General features: G+C 40.7%; 2 protein-coding genes across 5 annotated transcripts in view; one reads left to right on the top strand and one right to left on the bottom strand.

Annotated features, from left to right (window-relative positions):
- VEZT (vezatin, adherens junctions transmembrane protein) overlaps positions 1–7,322 on the bottom strand; it is a 76,764-nt gene extending 69,442 nt beyond the window's left edge. Inside the window, exon 1 of one of the 3 annotated variants that reach the window (XM_069580675.1) lies at positions 7,181–7,322. In XM_069580675.1, coding sequence (XP_069436776.1) covers positions 7,181–7,216 — 36 coding nt within the window. In that variant the 5' untranslated portion in view covers positions 7,217–7,322. The remainder of the gene's footprint in view (positions 1–7,180) is intronic. The other 2 variants (XM_069580681.1, XM_069580674.1) reach the window with 2 other exon arrangements.
- A 125-nt stretch (positions 7,323–7,447) lies between these two features.
- Positions 7,448–17,566, top strand: part of FGD6 (FYVE, RhoGEF and PH domain containing 6) — a 104,115-nt gene continuing 93,996 nt past the window's right edge. Inside the window, exons 1-3 of one of the 2 annotated variants that reach the window (XM_069584218.1) lie at positions 7,448–7,850; positions 10,537–10,686; positions 12,909–15,330. In XM_069584218.1, coding sequence (XP_069440319.1) covers positions 7,835–7,850; positions 10,537–10,686; positions 12,909–15,330 — 2,588 coding nt within the window. In that variant the 5' untranslated portion in view covers positions 7,448–7,834. The remainder of the gene's footprint in view (positions 7,851–10,536; positions 10,687–12,908; positions 15,331–17,566) is intronic. The other variant, XM_069584219.1, reaches the window with a different exon arrangement.

Here is a 17,566-nt window from a genome sequence, read left to right as displayed (position 1 = left end):
CCATCCCTTCTGCAGAGGATCTTCCTGACCCAGGAATCGAACTGCGGTCTCCTGCATTGCAGGTGGATTCTTTACCAACTGAGCTATCAGGGAAGCTAACGTTTACAGAATGCTTATAATGTGCCAGGTACTCATCTAAGCACTTCACTTACATTAAGTCATTTAATGACTCACAACTGCTCTATGAGATTGATACTGTTATTTCTACTTAATATCGAGAAAACCAACACAAAGAGGAGTAAACTGCTCAAAGTCACATTAGTTAATATATCTTGGAGATAAGATTTCCTGGGTCGTCCAACTCAAGATTCTATTCCTTTGACAACTGTATTACACTCCCTTTCAGAATAAAAAAGACTATCAAAATATCCCCTGAAACAGAAAACTGGAACTGAGGATTAACCATAAAAGAAAAGGAACCACTAAACTACATCTGTTCTGTGCACCCTCAGCAAAGGTCTAGACAGTTTAAGGGTCAATTTAGCTATGGCCTCGAGGAATAGATCCTTCCTGAAAGGTAGCAAAATATGCCACCCCAAAATTATGTCACTGGGGCATCTTTCAAAAGAAACTCAATTCCCATAAATCCCCTACTTGGGAGTTTCATCAAGCAGGAAGATTGACTCATCAGAGGAAAGGAGGATATACCCAGTCAAACTTTGCCATATCTCCCACCTGCTCTTCTAAGGACCCATTTATCTTTGCAAAGTAAATATTTACTCTCCCCTAAGAGGTATACATGGGGCTTCCCAGGTGGCACAAGTGGTAAAGAACTCACCTGCCAATGCAGGAGACATAGAGACATGGGTTTGGTCCTTGGGTTGGGAAGATCTCCTGGAAGAGGGTGTGGTACCCCACTCCAGTATTCTTGCCTGGAGAATCCCATGGACAGAGGAGCCTGGTGGGCTACAGTACTTGGGTTGGCAAAGAATCAGACATGACTGAAGAGACTTAGCACACTCACACAAGAGGCCTACATCCTTTCCTTGGCCTCACGAAGATGGTACATGAGCCTGAATCATCTAAGACATCTTGGAGTGTTACAACCTTCCCCTGACAAAGATTCTTTCCTTAACCCAACTTTGTCAGGCTCCGGAAAATTCTACACACTTCTCTGCAAAGTCTGGTTTTAACAAAACCCTGCTATGTCAGTTTAGCAAGAGTCTCTCATCCTCCACAACAGATCACCCTCAATCCTCCTCATGGGTTCCTCATCTTCTACCATCCCTCCAGGTGAAATCGAGCCCCACAGTGTTAATAGAAGCTGGTGACTAATAGAAATTCTTGAGCTTGTCTTAAAGAACAGATAAAGGAACAGCTTGTTAAAACTCTTCTGCTTATAGATTGCCTTCACTGGTGAGCTTGCTTTAGTTTTTTTCCCTCTCTTTAACTGCATGCACCCCAAGCTTCATAGAGCCTAGGTAATATACCACAAGATTCCTTAAGCACCCTACAGAAAATATCTCGATATACGGCTTGCTATAGTACTGTAGGCAGGGGCTTAAGCTGATTTTTAGGAACTTAAGAGTCAGCTTTTGTTCAGTCAGAGCTGGCTAAAACTGGTTGAGATCACAGGCCGTAAGACTGGACCCACGCAGGTGTTGGATGAACGTCCTTTTGACATCAGAGGGCCAAAACCTCCACCTCCAGAATCATGCTAAGTGCCTCCATCTTTTAACATGCATCCTTGGAAGAAGCATGTAACCTAGATATGCCTGCAAAGAACACTGATTACCTCACTTCTCCTGTACCTCCAATCACCTTTCCTTGCAACTAAGACCACCCTGCTTCTTTACTCCATAAATATCCCACCTTTGAAGGTAGATTTTCTGCTTGTTTTCCCTTGGCTGCTTTGTGAGTAAACTCTTCTACGGCAAACTTCAGTTTCTCAGCATTTGACTTGCAGTAACAAAGGAACAGACCACCCTGGCTTGTATTCAGCAAGAATCCTGGTATATTGGTTTAGCCAAAACCCCTCTAAATCCAAGATTTCCTCTTAGTAATTCAATTTCCACTTATTCATGTATTTGCAATAGAATCCAGTTCTATACTGAGGTCTCTTCCCCCTATTGCAGTAGTCCTGAATAAAATATGTTTTTACTGCTTTAACTATCATCTAGTTCCGTTTGTTTTTTTTTTAAACACTATCTCCCATGTATATATGTGGGTATGCATGTTGTTAAGAACAAGACAACACGCCCCAAATGGAGTCACTTATGCTAAGATCCACTTTCCAAACCAAGGCTTACATTTTTGGCCTCTTCCAGAAATGTAACCAAAGAGGACCCTATGGGGCCTTCTTGGGACAGAGCCCCTCTCCCAATATTCTCTGCTGTATCTCCTATCAGAAACAGCAAGTATATCCTGCATATTTCCTGAGTTTTTTAGATGCTAAAAAACCACCACCAAATAGCAGAAATTAACTACCTGATGATCATGAGCCTGTAGCCCTCAGACCTACTGGTACCTAGGAATTGATAATGTTAATGGCCCTATTAACTTAAAATCAATCAATCAGAGAATTCTGAGTGACCAGATCACACACCTTGGGATGCTCCTCCCCTCATCTGGCCTTTAAAGATGCTTTGTGAAACCCTTCCAGGAGTTAGGATTTTGGGGGCAGCAGTCACCCGTTCTCCTTGCATGACCCTGCAATAAATCTTTCTCTGCTCCAGACTTCAATGTTTTGGTGTTTGGACTAGTAAGTCCAAGTTGGGCATAGGAACTTGTTTGTTCGGTAACAGCAATATAATCTTAAGCCAGTCAATCAGCATCAGTGAGGTAATCTGCCTGACAGACCCCTGCCACCCCCTAAAAGAATGTGACCTTGATACAACCAATCTCCTCTTTACTAGCCTAACTTCCCTGACCCACTTCCTCTGCCTATAAAAGTCTCTCTCTCTCTCTTTTTAATAGATTCGGGAACTCCTTTCTGTCTGCTAGATGGGATGCTGCCCAATACATAAGTTGGTGAACAAAGTCTGTAAGATCTTTTAAATTTACTCTAGATGAATTTCGCTTCATAACAATGTTAACATTTTTTTGTGTGGTTTTTTTTTCTCTAGTTAATCTATCTGTTATTACAGGAGTCTCAGCCAAGAACTCAAAGGGTAGAGGGAAAATTATTTGTCCTCCCCTGTTATCCCAGTTTGTAAATCTGTCCTAGAGCACAAAGTGATGAGAAATTGCTTGAGTCATTTAGAAGGCAAGCAATAAAAATGCTTGTGGATTGGAAGATTCAATACTGTAAAGATGTCAGTTCTCCCCAAATTAATCCAGAGATTCAAAGCAATTTCAATCAATCTTTGCAGTTTCCTTTTTCTAAAGTGAAAATGACAAGCTGACTCTAAAATTCATTCAGAAAGACAAACGGCTAAGAATAGACAAAGCAATCTTGAAGGAAAATAAAACTGATGGGTATTATTCTATCAAATACTAAGAACTATTATAAATGTTATAGTAATTACAATAATGTGGTATAGGCACAAGAATGATCAAATTAACAAGTGGAAAAGGGAACATCCAAAAACAAAGCCACACATACAAGGTATCCTGATTTATGACAGGGCAACATTGTAGTTCATCAAAGAAACATGGTCTGTTCAGAAAATGCCAGGTTAAATAGACAACCATGTGGGGAAAAAACATATGTTGACCTTTACTTGATATCACACAAAAATCAGTTCCATATGGATGGCAGATCTAGAAGCACAAGGTTAAAATAAAGCTCTGTGACCTTAGAGCAGGCAAATATTTCTTTAAAGGCACTGACTATAAAAGAAAAAAGATTTACTTCGATTATAATAAAATTAAGAGCTTCTGTTCACTGAAAGACACTATTAAGAGAGTTCCACAGACCTGAGACAGTTGAGGTACATATATCCACCAAAGGACTTACATTCAGTATATGTAAAGAAATCCTTCAAATTGGTATCAAGAGATAACCCAAAATAAAAATATGCAGCAAATTTGAATTGGCTTCACAAAGTGAATACACAACCTGTCCTTAAACATGCCTGGAAAATCCCATGGACGGAGGTGCCTCGTGGGCTGCAGTCCATGGGGTCACGAAGAGTCAGACACTTACTGAGCGACTTTCACTTTTCACTTTCACACATTGGAGAAGGAAATGGCAACCCACTCCAGTGTTCTTGCCTGGAGAATCCCAGGGACAGGGCAGCCTGGTGGGCTGCCATCTGTGGGGTCACACAGAGTCGGACACGACTGAAGCGACTTAGCAGCAGTAGCAGCAGCAGCGTCAGTGAGGTTAAGGGGAGCAACTGGACCTCTCCTACACTGCTGGTTAAGAGTACAAATTGGTACTACCAAGTTGGAATAATGTTCGGCAACATCCACACAAGGTGAACATATGTATTTCCTATTACTCAGTAATTCCTCTTCTAAGTATATACCCAACAGAAATATGTTCAGTAAGATATATATACTGAAATGTTCACATTAGCACTATTCATAGTAGTTTCAAACTAGAAATCACCCAAAGACCATTAATAGTAGAGTAGATTAAAAACTGGTTATACATTCACATGCAATACTATGGAGAAATAAAAAATCCTTACATGACCACTTGGATGAACATAACAGACAAAATCAGAGAGCAAAGTCAGACAAAAAAGAGCCTATACAAATGGAACTGCATAGTGTGTACACTATAAAAAACGTCAAAAGGGATCTAAATTAATCATTATAAGTCTGAAGAGTGGTTATTTTGGGGGTGGAGAGAAGTGACTGGAAGAGAGTAAGAGGGAGCTTCTGGTGTGCTGATGATGTTCAGTTTAACACAGGTCCTGGTTACATGGGTGTATTCAACATGTGAAAATTGATCAGTCTGCACATTTATGATTTGTGCACTTTTCTTACGAACATTATGCTGCAATAAAAATTAATGTATATGACAAAAAGCAAGTAAATTAAACAACAAAAAACATTTCTAGGGACTTCCCAAAAGTCCAGCAGTTAAGATCTTATGCTTCCACTGCAGGGTTTGATCCCTGGTCAGGGAACTAAGATCCCACAAGCCCCCCTGGTTCTGCCACAAAATAAATAAATAAATTGCTAAAAGTAAAATAGGTTTAAGTAACTTATGAAAAATGTATGCAAATCAGTTTTTGAGAATCTAAATCCAACAGGAAAATGGGGGAAAAATACAAAAAGAAATGCTCAAGACAGAAATAAAAATGTTTCTAGTAAATTCAAAAAATGTAAATTGGAACAGCAGAATGCTCTATTCCCTATCAAATTAGCAAAGACTAAAAGAAATTAATAAGGTTGCTAGTATTATTTTCTAGATTTGGTGAAAATAATACTCTTATTCTTAATGGAAACTTGAAATAGTATAACCTTTCCGCGTAAAAGTCTTGAAAAATGTTTGTATCTTTTGACCCACTAGTTTCCTTTCTAGAAATTATTCTAAGGAAAAATCAGAGATGCAATTAAAAATGGACTTATGCCAGTGTTGATTATAATGGCATTTTGAAACAATATAACTATCCAAGGATGGGAAAATGATTTTGATACATATACATATTGGATATTATGTTGTTTTCAAAGAGTAATGATAAGAAAACACTCAGTGAAAAATACATATACAATTCTATGTGGTATACTTTTTTGTGTTAAAAAAATCAAACATACATTTGCATAGCAAAAGTTGGCAAGAATACACACTGTAATTTAATAGTGGCCATCTGTGGGTGAAAGGATAACGAGTGATTTTAATTTTGTGGCTTGTTTTCTACAAAGAAATACTGTAGAAATGAGCATGGATTATTATTATATTCAGATATCTAACCACATAACAGGGTAAAAAAAAAAAAAAATCCACCCAGTCCCTTTTCTCTAGCAATCTAAGTAACATAGATTTTTGTCTCTCATGTCCCACATGCAATCTTGTAACTTGTTTCCTCAATTTTACCTTAGCAGTATCTGTCCAAGCCATTATTCAGTTCAGTCTTCTCTCATATCTGAAACTCAGGCACTTGTATTCCCTACTGACCTCCTCAAATCAAGACACTTCCTTTTGGTAAAAGAGCCTATCTTTCACTGCTTCTCCATTCTAGCCCTATCAGACCGCTTCACATAGTGAGTTCACACTCAAGTCCTAGAAATATCTGCACCAGGTACCGTCACACCTCCCAAGCTTGGCATACTTTGTTCTCGTTCTTCAGAATGCATTTTCTCCCTTCCATCTCTCTAAATAGACTCACAGTTCAAGACCCACCTCCAATATCCATTTACTGGGTGTAGCGTCTCCGAGAACAGACGGCAGTTTCCAAACCAATCCTCCAATGACAGTTTGCATATATTTCAACATATACCATTCTGCACTATTTATTGTCTAGCTCTCTTTTAAAGAATGAGCTGTTTCTTTTCTTAAATTTCTTAAAATCAAGTTGGATGAATGGACTTTGGTAAAGCATTCATACACATGCCTCATACAGAGGTGTGTGTTTGCGCCTGTGCCTGATAGATAAATGGCAACAGAAACACTAGAATTTTTTTTTTCATTCAAGATGGCAGAGAACGTCTTAAAATAGTCCCCACACAAAAGCACTCTCACCAAAGCCTCGAAACAGAAGAAATAGCTACACCTAGAGCAACAAGCAAAGGACAAAAGAATTAGATGCTGAGACGCCTCGGCCCTAATCACCCACAGGAGGTCCCACACACAGATCTTAAACCACGTTAGAAAACTAGCACCGGCTGCCTCCATTCGAAGAGCCACGCCGCGACAGTGAACGGTGACCTCGGGCACTTCTTGATACTGACCCCAAAAAATCAAGGACGAAAAAGGGGGAGGCTAAGTCGTACGGGTGAGTCTCCAAAATCCACGACTGCGCCCCGCCCCAACCAGGAGCAGTTACCCCACCCCCACACCCCGCCAAGGCGTCTCCATCACCCGGGAAGGAACACGCAGGGCTCGCGTCCACCGGCCAGGCTGGGAATTCTGGGAGGGCCCGAGGCAGAGACTGGGCGAGGCAAGGGCGCCTCGGGCTACACCTGTCAGGCAGCGGCCAGCACTAGGCCCGGAAATCGACGAGATTCGGTGACCAAGAACGGCAGGAGCGTCACCCGCTCCCTCGCTCCCTCGATCGGCCTCTCGCCTTCTCCCTCGTCCTTCTCAAACAAAGGCAACTCACACGCACCGCCATTTTTCCCTTACCTCAAAAACCACCTCTTCGTCAAAATCCGGTGTCATCCTTCTCCGCCATGCCACCCGCCTCAGCACGATGGGAAATGAAGGCGGGAGAACAGGCTGCACCCAGGCGTCTGCCCCTGCCAGCCCTTGTGTGCAGAAAACTACAATTCCCATCATGCCTTGTAGCTCACGCCCCCTTTTCAAGCCCGGTCATTGGAGCTGAGCTTGAGCATGTGGGCGGGAGGGGCGGGAACGGGATGAAACTTGGGCCCTCTGATTGGAGGAGGCTGGGGCTTTTGTCCGCCTTTTACGGCCGCAACTAGCAGGGGGCGCCTGGAGCTCTGATTTTTTTTTTTTTTTTGGAGCTAGGGAAGTCCGCGCACTGGCAAAGCGGCGTTGAGCACTGCTCGTGCGCGCGCGTGGACGTCCGCCCGGAGCTCCGCTGCTCGGTGCTCGTGCCCGCCTGCCCGTCGCCGGCGCTCGCGCCGGGGAGCGCCGCCGGGTCCTCAGAGCCGGCAGCTTCCTTTGTGCGGCGCTCACGTTGCGCCGCGGTCCCTCAGGACGGAATGTGGGCTCTGCGAGGATTTTTCTCTTCTGCCCAAATTCTTGAAACAATGGACTGTAAGGGGCGCGGGGATTAAGGGGGGCGAGCTGGGAAGCGAGCTTCACTGGGGAATCATGACTTCTGCTGCCGGTAAGTGACGGCGCTCAAGCTGCCGCTGGAAAGTTTGTAGCGAGCGCTGCAGGTTTGGGGCTCGGAGCTGCTTTCTCCCCCGGGATAGCTTAGTAGTGTTCCCTGTGCCTTTCTCCGGGACTGCAGCAAGTGCGGAGCAGACGGTGTTTGCTGCCGGATTTTCTCGTCCCTTCGTGCCTGGAGGGGCTCTTTGGAAATCATGTGTCTCTTGGGACCTCCCTTTAAAGGAAGACCTTGTTGGGGTCTCTTAGCTCCAGGAGAAACGGGAAATGTAAAGAGGGCATTTATTTATTCTTTTCTAAAATTTGAGCGACTTTGCCTTTGCGTATGAAAATAGTTTAGATTCCCATGTTAAGAAATCAGTTATTCTAGGAAAGGGCAGCGTTCCCGGAGTGTTGAACTTAGCCACTAGGCTGTGTGGCTTTAACCTCAGTGAGGACTGGAAACCCTGACCCTTAGTAAAGAGATGTAGACTTTGTTACTCCTGGGTTCCCCCCTGTTAGCTGAGAATCAGAGGAGTAGAACTGCCGATGCCAAGGTTTTTGTTCATCTTCACCCGGTTTTGGAACTCTGTCTACCTGGTTAGTGAACACAAAGGCTTATTTTCTGTCTACCTCCCTTGGTCCTTTCCCTTCATCCATATGGCAAAGCCTGTTGTATTACCTTTGTGTGCACTCTGAAGAATTTTATGGACAACGTTCAGAAGGAACAGTTCCTATTTTCTGAAATAATTACTAAAGTAATATTATATTCCCTTATAAGAACATAGGTTAACTTTTAAGTTAGAATTTTTTTTAATTTTTAATTTTTTTTAAATGACAATTTCGCCCACATTGAAAGAAATACACCTTCATTATACATTTAATAGTAAAATAGCGTAAGACTCCAAAGTTACTTCTAGAATCAGCAGTTAAGTATCAGATTAAGTTTTCTTAGCTTTTCTTGGCATTTGTTTTAAATTCCTGTAACTTGAAACTGTCAAACAGCACCCTAAATGTTCTGATTTGTGTTGTTTCTGAAGACTAGATATGCTAGAGGTTGTACTGCTAGGTGTAATCTGATTACAAATTAAGGAGCTGAGAAGTTAGCCAATAGGAGTAGGAAAGCAAGGAGTGCAGTATTCCTGTAGTAGTATCTCTGAAGATGTTGTGGATCTTCCCTTTTGATGTTATATGTGTGTGTAGAGGATGTCATCATATAGTGAGAATTATGTTATTTATTAACTCTTCTTTCCTTACCAAAGGAAGGCTTTCTACTTACTTGAGGTGAAGTATTTTCATCCTAAATTTCTGTGCCTCAGTGTAATGAACAAGACAAATTTTAAATTTAAAATTACTGGAGATTTTAAAATCCTTCCAGCCCGTTTTAACTCTTCCTTCTTTTACCAAACGCATTTAAAATTCGTACCTTGGATGTGTCAACTTTCAGTTCCAATCCCAACAGTTTATAAATGAACAGATACAGAAGCATTTAATTGACATTTAAATATGTAAACCTGATCTAGGTCTCAGTTTGGAATTGTGTGATTTCATTTGAATGACCCTCAAATATTGCAGGCTGTTTTTATATTTATCAACTTTACCATTCAATCCACAGACATTTTTGTGGTGTTAAAAAGAGGGACACTTCCTGTGTTTAGCTGAGTTAGTTGGTTTTTAGCATAGCTGGCTGAGAAGCATTAACTACTTTTTTGCTTGCCCATCTGTTAAGATTTATTATAATTTTTTCACATGTCTAAATGGAGAATATAGAAAAGAACTGGGGTTTTATTTCCATCTTCTAACAAAATTATGTGTTCATCATTCTTACAAGCTGTTTATGATGCTCTTTGGAACAAAATTTAAATTCATTAAAACGTTAGGAACATTATTTGCAGCTGGGGGAGATGTTTGTTTACACTGAACCTAATCTGTGGCATTGTTTGGGCTGGTTGGCTTAATTTAAGGACATAAGAAAAATATAGAATATCTAAATTATATGTATTCTAAAGAAGAGCTTGCTTTGTTTTTCTGCATCTGTGAAAGAGTAGGCCCACATAGAGATTTTAGAATTTTTAAAATCAGTATATGAGAAAAAGAGAGCTAATTATAGGAATGTATTTTATACCTTTTTGAACATGTACAGGTCTCAGAGTACATGTGCTGTACTTTGCTTTTTGGCTGGTCTAGTAGCTCAAAGTGTTGCATGTGGACCGCAGCCATCTGTGTGCAATAGATGACGAGTGTGTTTGTAATTGTTAGAATAGTGGTACTAGTGCTTTACACTCTTACCTTACTTTTCCCTGGAGCCAAACAGCTGTGTAAATAAAAGATTTGCTGCTATGCTCTAAAAAGTTTCAAGTCTGACTGTTGATACAGTATTAACATCCAAAGGTGCTGGATTTATTGCAAGTTTGACATTGGAGCAGACTGTCATATAATGGCTTGTTATTTTTTGATTTGTGTTTCTTTCAAAATAGAGCCACTAAAAATAATGATGAATTTCAAATATTGCTGTGTTATACTGGCTTAGTTGAACACTTATTCCTACTAATAATTAAGAACTTACTCAGTAATCCTATTGAAGTTGATTCCTACAAACATATTATTATTCTATGTTTAAGTGGATATTGACTTTTATTTTTTTAAAGAAATATCTTGTTACTGAGACATAGTAAAGATGTGTATGTGGTTCTGTCTGTTCCCAGGCCCAATGTTCAGCATTGCGGATACGGCAGAGAGACAAAGTGCCTGCCCTCCTGGAGCTTGTCTTCTTGTGGGGAAGACAGAGGGAGGTACACTGAAGAAAAATCACACAGGGCAAAGGGCTCCGGAATCTAAGGGTTCTCCTGAAGCAGGTATCTCAGACAGACTCTAGAGTAATCTGTTCAAATCCCTCATTTACAAGTAAGGAAACTGAGGCAACCAATTCTGCATAAAAACACACAGTTAGGTTAGTCAGCTTTCCCAGTTACATTATTGGTTTCCTCCGAAACAGCATTAACTAAGCCAAAGTTCACAGTTCTTTATTTAATTCATTGAGTATATGTTGAGGAAGTTAGGTACATAATGCTGTGCTGTATTTCTTGGTAATCACCATAGTTCATGTAGTTAATTGAGTTTCTGGAACAGTAAGAGATTTATGATTCTTGGAAGCAGACCCTGTTCAAAGCGTATTTAAAGAAAAGAGTAAAGTTGATACCAAAGATTAAAAAAAAAAGATTGAACTGAAATAGCAAAAATTGATTGAGTGAATGACCCTGAAATTTCTGAACAGGCTCTAAGACTCAGTAAAAGGTTAATGAGATCAGAGGTTTTTTTTGCTTTTGTTTTTTGGTTTTTTAGCTGTGGTAAAATAACCTAACATAAATTTAGCATCTAATACTATTTCTAAGTGTACAAAGCAGTAGTGGTAAGTGCATTCATACTGCTCAGCTGCCAGTCTCCAGAACTCTTTCCATGTTGCAAAACTTTTTGTTTATTCCTTCAAAATGCCCAGAGGTAGGATGTTTTCAGAATGGTTACAGAAATGAAATCAGTGTGACAGTCTGTCAGTCTTCCTTATCTTGGATAAGATGGGAGGTTAGGAAGAAGCCTCGGGCAGTCATACTTTCTCTTGACTTCACTTAATAGGTCAAGGGTTTAATTTAATAGACTATGACACAAAGCTTTATCATTAGGGTTTGAGTGGTTTTAAAATTTTTTATACCAAAAAAAAAAAAACCAAGCAAAATAATAACGTGCTTATTGAACATTTAACTGAAATTGCATGGCTTTGGGAATTTATATTAAGGCATTTTGGAACTACCTCCTATCTTTTTTTATTATAACATTATACTGAAGAATTAAATGAGAAGGCATCTGTTATCGGGTGACCTTAGTTGAAGAGGTTTGGGAAATTCTTCCTTGGTTGGTAAAAAGGAAGTAGAGCACCCTACTTTTTTTTTTTCTCCTTACTTGTGTCCCTGTAATGTCTTCCCGAATTGGAGTACTGTGACTAATTTCCTTTGTTGAAAAGAAACTCACCACCAAGTGAAGAATCAAAGCCTCTGTGTATCCAAGCACTTAAACAGTGTCCAGCAGATGATATTTTGAAAGGTTCAAAAATATTTTTACCACAAGTCTTTTAAGAAATATGACAGGGTGAAAAATGATAGTATAGATAGAAAAACATAAAAGAACTTTAAAAAATGTGGATGCTCAGACTATGTAACTTCATTTTACAGGCATTTTGTGTGAAGTTTTAGGTTCCTGTAGGCTAGAGCAGATCTGTCGAAATCTAACACAGTGCTTATAAGGTGCTTATTAAGTCCTTTTAATGTAATGTCAAGAAAGAATTGCTACCATAGGAATTATAGTCATCTTTTAAATATACTAGAACTGTGGTTATAAATGAGGGGTACACATCGTAATCACCTGGGATAGAGTGTAGACATGTGACTTTCTAAAAATAAAGCTCAGTGAAGAATTATAATGAAAATTCCCATTTGACAACGCCTGCACAGGAAAAATACCACTTTATTAAGAGCCTCAGATAATACAGTATTGATAATTTTCAGTGTTTAAGTTTGGGAAATTTCTAGTTTCTGTATTCTCTTTTAGGTTATTTTGGGGTTCAAGTGAGATAGGTCATTGATAGAGGGCATTTTATACAACTCCACTGTATATCCTCAAGATAGAAGAATACTGCTATTCACATGAGACGTTTGGGTCATATCCTATGTAAACCTTAGGCAAATTCAGCTCTTGGACTCAGTAAATGAACCACAGTATCCTCTCCTACTATACGGATCTAAGCAAAAGCCAGTTTTATTTAGTGTTGACTACAGATATGGTGATCTGTTCCAGAGTTAGAAGAAAAACTGTATTGGATTTACTAAGCAGTGTACACTATACCAAAAACTGTACGTACTTGAATTGAAGAGCAATTTACAGAATTGTAATTGCTGACTCTGCATAATGTAGTATAATAATCTACCTAGTAAAATGCATTGTCAAAAGTAAAAATGTTCTCAAACTTAATCATTTATCTTCTGCTTTGGATTTTTGGTCATCATACTTTTTTTTCCCCCCTATCCAGAGATTAAGAAGCCACCAGTGGCCCCCAAACCAAAGTTTGTTCTGTCAACTAATAAGCCAGCTCCACCTCCTGTCGCACCCAAACCCGAGATCTTCGTTTCTAGTGTTCCACAGTCAACAAAGAAAACCAAACCATCCATAGCTCCAAAACCAAAAGTTCTGAAGGCCTCACCTGTCCAGGATATCACACAGTCAAGATCAAGGAAAATCGTCATGAACCTGGAAGAGCATACACAGGAATTCCCTGAAAGTACTGACAACTCGAACTGCAAAAACAAAGGGCATCCGAGCAGTGATTATATTTTACCAGTGTGTTCCTGCCATCCTGGATGTGACCATAAGCTTGAGAACAGAGGGAATTCGTGTGTCAAGCAGCTTGCCTTAGGGCCCCTGGAAATGCATGAGAATTTAGAAAATAACAAAATTGGTGAGTCCCCTTCAGCTGTAAAAAATCAGCATAAATGCGATTCTGTTGGTGAAAGGGTCAAGAGCCAGGGTAAAGTAGTTTTAAAGGCAAGCATCCTCGAAGAGAAGCTCAAAGATGTTTTAACACAACGAACGTCACCCTTTCTTTTTCCCCAGAAGCACAGATCCACAGACAGTCCAGAAATGAGTGATGGCTGTAATTCCCACAGACAGTTCAGCATTGAATTTGCAGACTTGTCACCTTCCCTGTCCAGCTTGGAAAACGTTTCTAATCATCACCCTTGCCACCTACAACTCCCTAGCACTGAATTTCAAAATTTTGAAACTAATCAGAATGACAGTGAAAAAAGCAACACTTGCTCTCATTCATCTGAACAAGAAGCTCTAGAAAATGGAAAAAGGAGTCCTTTCTTATCTTCAGATGGAGATAGTAAGAAATCAGAAGCCAAAGACCTTGGTCCCTTGGAAATCCACTTAGTGCCATGTACTCCCAAGTTTCCAACTCCCAAGCCCAGAAAAACACGTGTTGCACGCCTCTTACGCCAGAGACATATAGATACTCCGAGTGAAAGTACTGAAGAACCAGAGAATGTAGACAGCTTGCCTCATCTTTTCGAAGATAGTTTGAAAAACAATAAAATCAGTGTCTTTCATCAGACTGCTTTGTGTAACCAGGAACAGGTGGACAAAGGGAAGCCAGAAAATAAAGGTGAATTGAATGTGGACCTCACCGGTGACAGACAAAACTCGGTCTATTCACAGAAAGCCATGTGTCCTGAAACATTTTCCTCTGAAAAAATGTCACCTCCTTTAGAAACAGACTCTAACTTGAGTTCTGACAACAAGTCAGGAGATAGTTCTGGTATGTCACTTGCCGAGGACAAAGGAACCAATTTTATAAGATGCAATACTCTATCTATGAGCCTGCCCAAGCAGCTCAAATTAACCTGTAGCGAACATTTGCCTACTGCGTCTAACCCGGGAGTGTCTGCCCCTCAAATGCAAAAGGAATCTGTGATAAAAGGTGAAAGTTCCTCAAAAGTTGTCCCCAAAAAACCTCAAAGACACAGTTTGCCTGCTGCCGGAGTGCTTAAAAAGGCTGCCTCTGAGGAGCTTGTGGAGAAAAGTTCTTACCCCTCAAATGAAGAAAAAGATTCAGAGAAGGGTTTAGAAAGAGATCACGTGCAGCATTTATGTGCCCCAAACAATGGTATGTCATCGTCCTTTGATATGCCTAAACGGGCTTCAGAGAAGCCAGTGTGGAAATTACCTCATCCCATTATCCCCTTCTCTGGGACCCCAGAATCCTTAAAGTCCGTCACCATATCCTCAAACAGTGAGACTTCCAGTGCCCTGACCAAGCCTAGAGCAAAATCATTATCTGCTATGGATGTGGAAAGGTGCACTAAGCCTTGCAAAGACTCTCACAAGAAGAGCTCTTTAAAGAAGTTGCTCAATATGAAGCTGTCCATCTGTTTCATGAAGAGTGACTTCCAGAAATTTTGGTTCAAGAATAGCCAGCTTGGAGACACAACCTCAGGCAGCCTGGCAGGTGGGGAGCAAAAAGGGAATGAGAGTGATTGGCATGGTTTGTTGGTAGAGAAGAGAAGTAAACCCATCAAGGCATATTCGGCAGATAACTATAGTCTGGAGTCCCAGAAGAAGAGGAAGAAGTTGCGGGGCCATACCAGTGCAGCTAATGGACCAAGAGCCGAGTCTCTGGATGACCAAATGCTCTCCCGGGAGTCGTCCTTGCAGGCACTTTGCAAATCTGTTACCAGCGACTGTGCACCGGAGTATGAAAATATACGCCATTATGAGGAAATACCAGAGTATGAGAACTTGCCATTTGTTATGGCTATGGGGAAAACTCCAGAGTTGGAACAGCAGAATTCCAGCAGTGTGGAGGACACTGATGCAAGTGTGTATGAGGTAGAGGAGCCGTATGAAGCTCCAGATGGCCAGCTCCAACTTGGACCCAGACACCAGCATTCCAGGTAACACTTAGGTGTCAGACAGACTCGTGTATCACTGAAATTAACCCTCAGCAACCCTGTGAGATAGGTCAAGATCTCATAGGTGGGGACAGGTCACTTGGCAAGAGAGTGGTTTATTTGATTTTATTTTTTAATTAATTTTTATTGGCATATAGTTGCTTTACAATGTTACATTAGTTTCTACTATACAGCAGAATGAATAAGCCATACATATACATTATATCAGGCTTCCCTGGTGGCTCAGAGGTTAAAGTGTCTGCCTGCAATGTGGGAGACCTGGGTTCGATCACTGGGTCAGGAAGATCATCTGGAGAAGGTAATGGCACCCCACTCCAGTATTCTTGCCTGGAGAATCCCATGGATGGAGGAGCCTGGTAGGCTATAATCCACAGGGTCACGAAGAGTCAGACAGGACTGGATGACTTCACTTTCACTTTCATACATTACATCCCCTCCCTTTTGGACTTCCTTCCCATTCAGGTCACCACAGTGCATTGAGTGGAATTTCTGGTGCTATACACTGTATTCTCATTAGTTATCTATTTTATACATCGTATTATCAATAGTATACATGTGTCCCTCCCAGTCTTCCAATTCCTCCAATCCCTGTTTTCCCCCTTGATATCCATATAGTTGTTCTCTACATTTGCGTCTCTGTTTCTGCTCTGCAAATAAGATCATCTATACCATTTTTCTAGATTCCACATGTATGGGTTAATATACAGTATTTGTTTTTCTCTTTCTGACTTACTTCATTTTATATAACTCTCTAGGTTCATCACGTCTCTACCAGTGACCCAGTTTGAGAGAGTGGTTTAGTTAAGCATATATTGTTATTTCCAAAGTGCAGTCTCTTTTTATCATGTAGTCAGGATGGGTATTTGCAATCTAACCTTTCAGTCATTGACTTAAAAGTACCAACTTGGAATACAGAGCAATACCCTAGAGGAGGGAGTTGTCCAAGTCAATGAGGTTTATTTGCTAGGTACTAGAAATCTGTGAAATTTTTGAAATCTATGTGTGCCCTTGAACTTTGGTGCCCTTGTCAGATAAAACCTCTAAATTTGCAAAATTCACTACTCTTTGAGGATTATTTATTTCACTTGTTGAAGGCTAATTACTAACTTCAGATGGAGATAGAAGAAATGCAAGAGAAAGAAAACTCCTGCCTTTCTCACTTTTGTATACATACTTCTGCCCCTGGTGTGCCTACTTCATCTGTCTTTTTTGAAACCTTGTTTGTCCTTGATGGTCCAGCTCAGCAATCCCTTGCTTTCTGAAGCTTCCACAGTTAACTAGTACGACATGTTTACCTCCTTTTCTGATCTCCCAGTTACGCTTTGATGCTGTGGTGTCCTTTATCTCAGTCTTCTTTATGGTAGAATTGTTTATTGCCATGCCTGATTGGTGTTTGGTTTCAGGCTTCATGAAGAGTTCTGGTCATATCTTTTTATCCTGCATGAGGCTAATGCAAGGGTCTTAGTAGGGATCGGTAGATTTGGTTGACTAAATGGAAGAATGAGCGAAAGAAGGGCAAAGGGGAGCAGCTTCCTAACCCCAGGAGCAGCTTCCTTCTCTCTCCCTAGTCACAAAGGGACCCTTGGCATTGTGTTGAAAGTGTTTTGTGTTTAACACAAAGCACACAGACCGTTTTGGACGTCTTTATATTCTTTCTTAGGTGACTAACTTCAAGCCTTTGAGTGCTTAGGTCTTAAAATAGGACTTCTGTAGAAATATTGATACATGTGGCACATAGTAGAGCCTCAGAAAAAAAAAGGATTATTGGATGAATTGAATAAATCAAATTAAGCAAAATCTTAGTTGTTGCACCAAGTAAAATAAATTGTTCTTTTACCTTTCAGATGCTCTCTTGGCACTTTTCTTTGCTCATAATCCTCTTTGCCCTTCCTCCTTTAACCGAAAAAGGCTTACCTCCTTTGCCTTAACTTTTCTAAATCTGACTTCATCCTGTTTACAGCTGTCTACTCTGAGTGTTCGGAGAAGGCAGTGGCACTCCACTCCAGTACTCTTGCCTGGAAAATCCCATGGATGGAGGAGCCTGGTGAGCTACAGTCCATGGCATCACTGAGAGTCTGACACGACTGAGCGACTTCACTTTTACTTTTCACTTTCATGCATTGGAGAAGGAAATGGCAACCCACTCCAGTGTTCTTGCCTGGAGAATCCCAGGGATGGGGGAGCCTGGTGGGCTGCTGTCTATGGGGTCGCACAGAGT

Source organism: Ovis canadensis, chromosome 3, assembly GCF_042477335.2.
Source record: "Ovis canadensis isolate MfBH-ARS-UI-01 breed Bighorn chromosome 3, ARS-UI_OviCan_v2, whole genome shotgun sequence".
Lineage (NCBI taxonomy): Eukaryota > Metazoa > Chordata > Mammalia > Artiodactyla > Bovidae > Ovis > Ovis canadensis.
The sequence above is the reverse complement of the archived record's forward strand: the minus strand, read 5'-3'. Positions and strand labels throughout refer to the sequence as shown.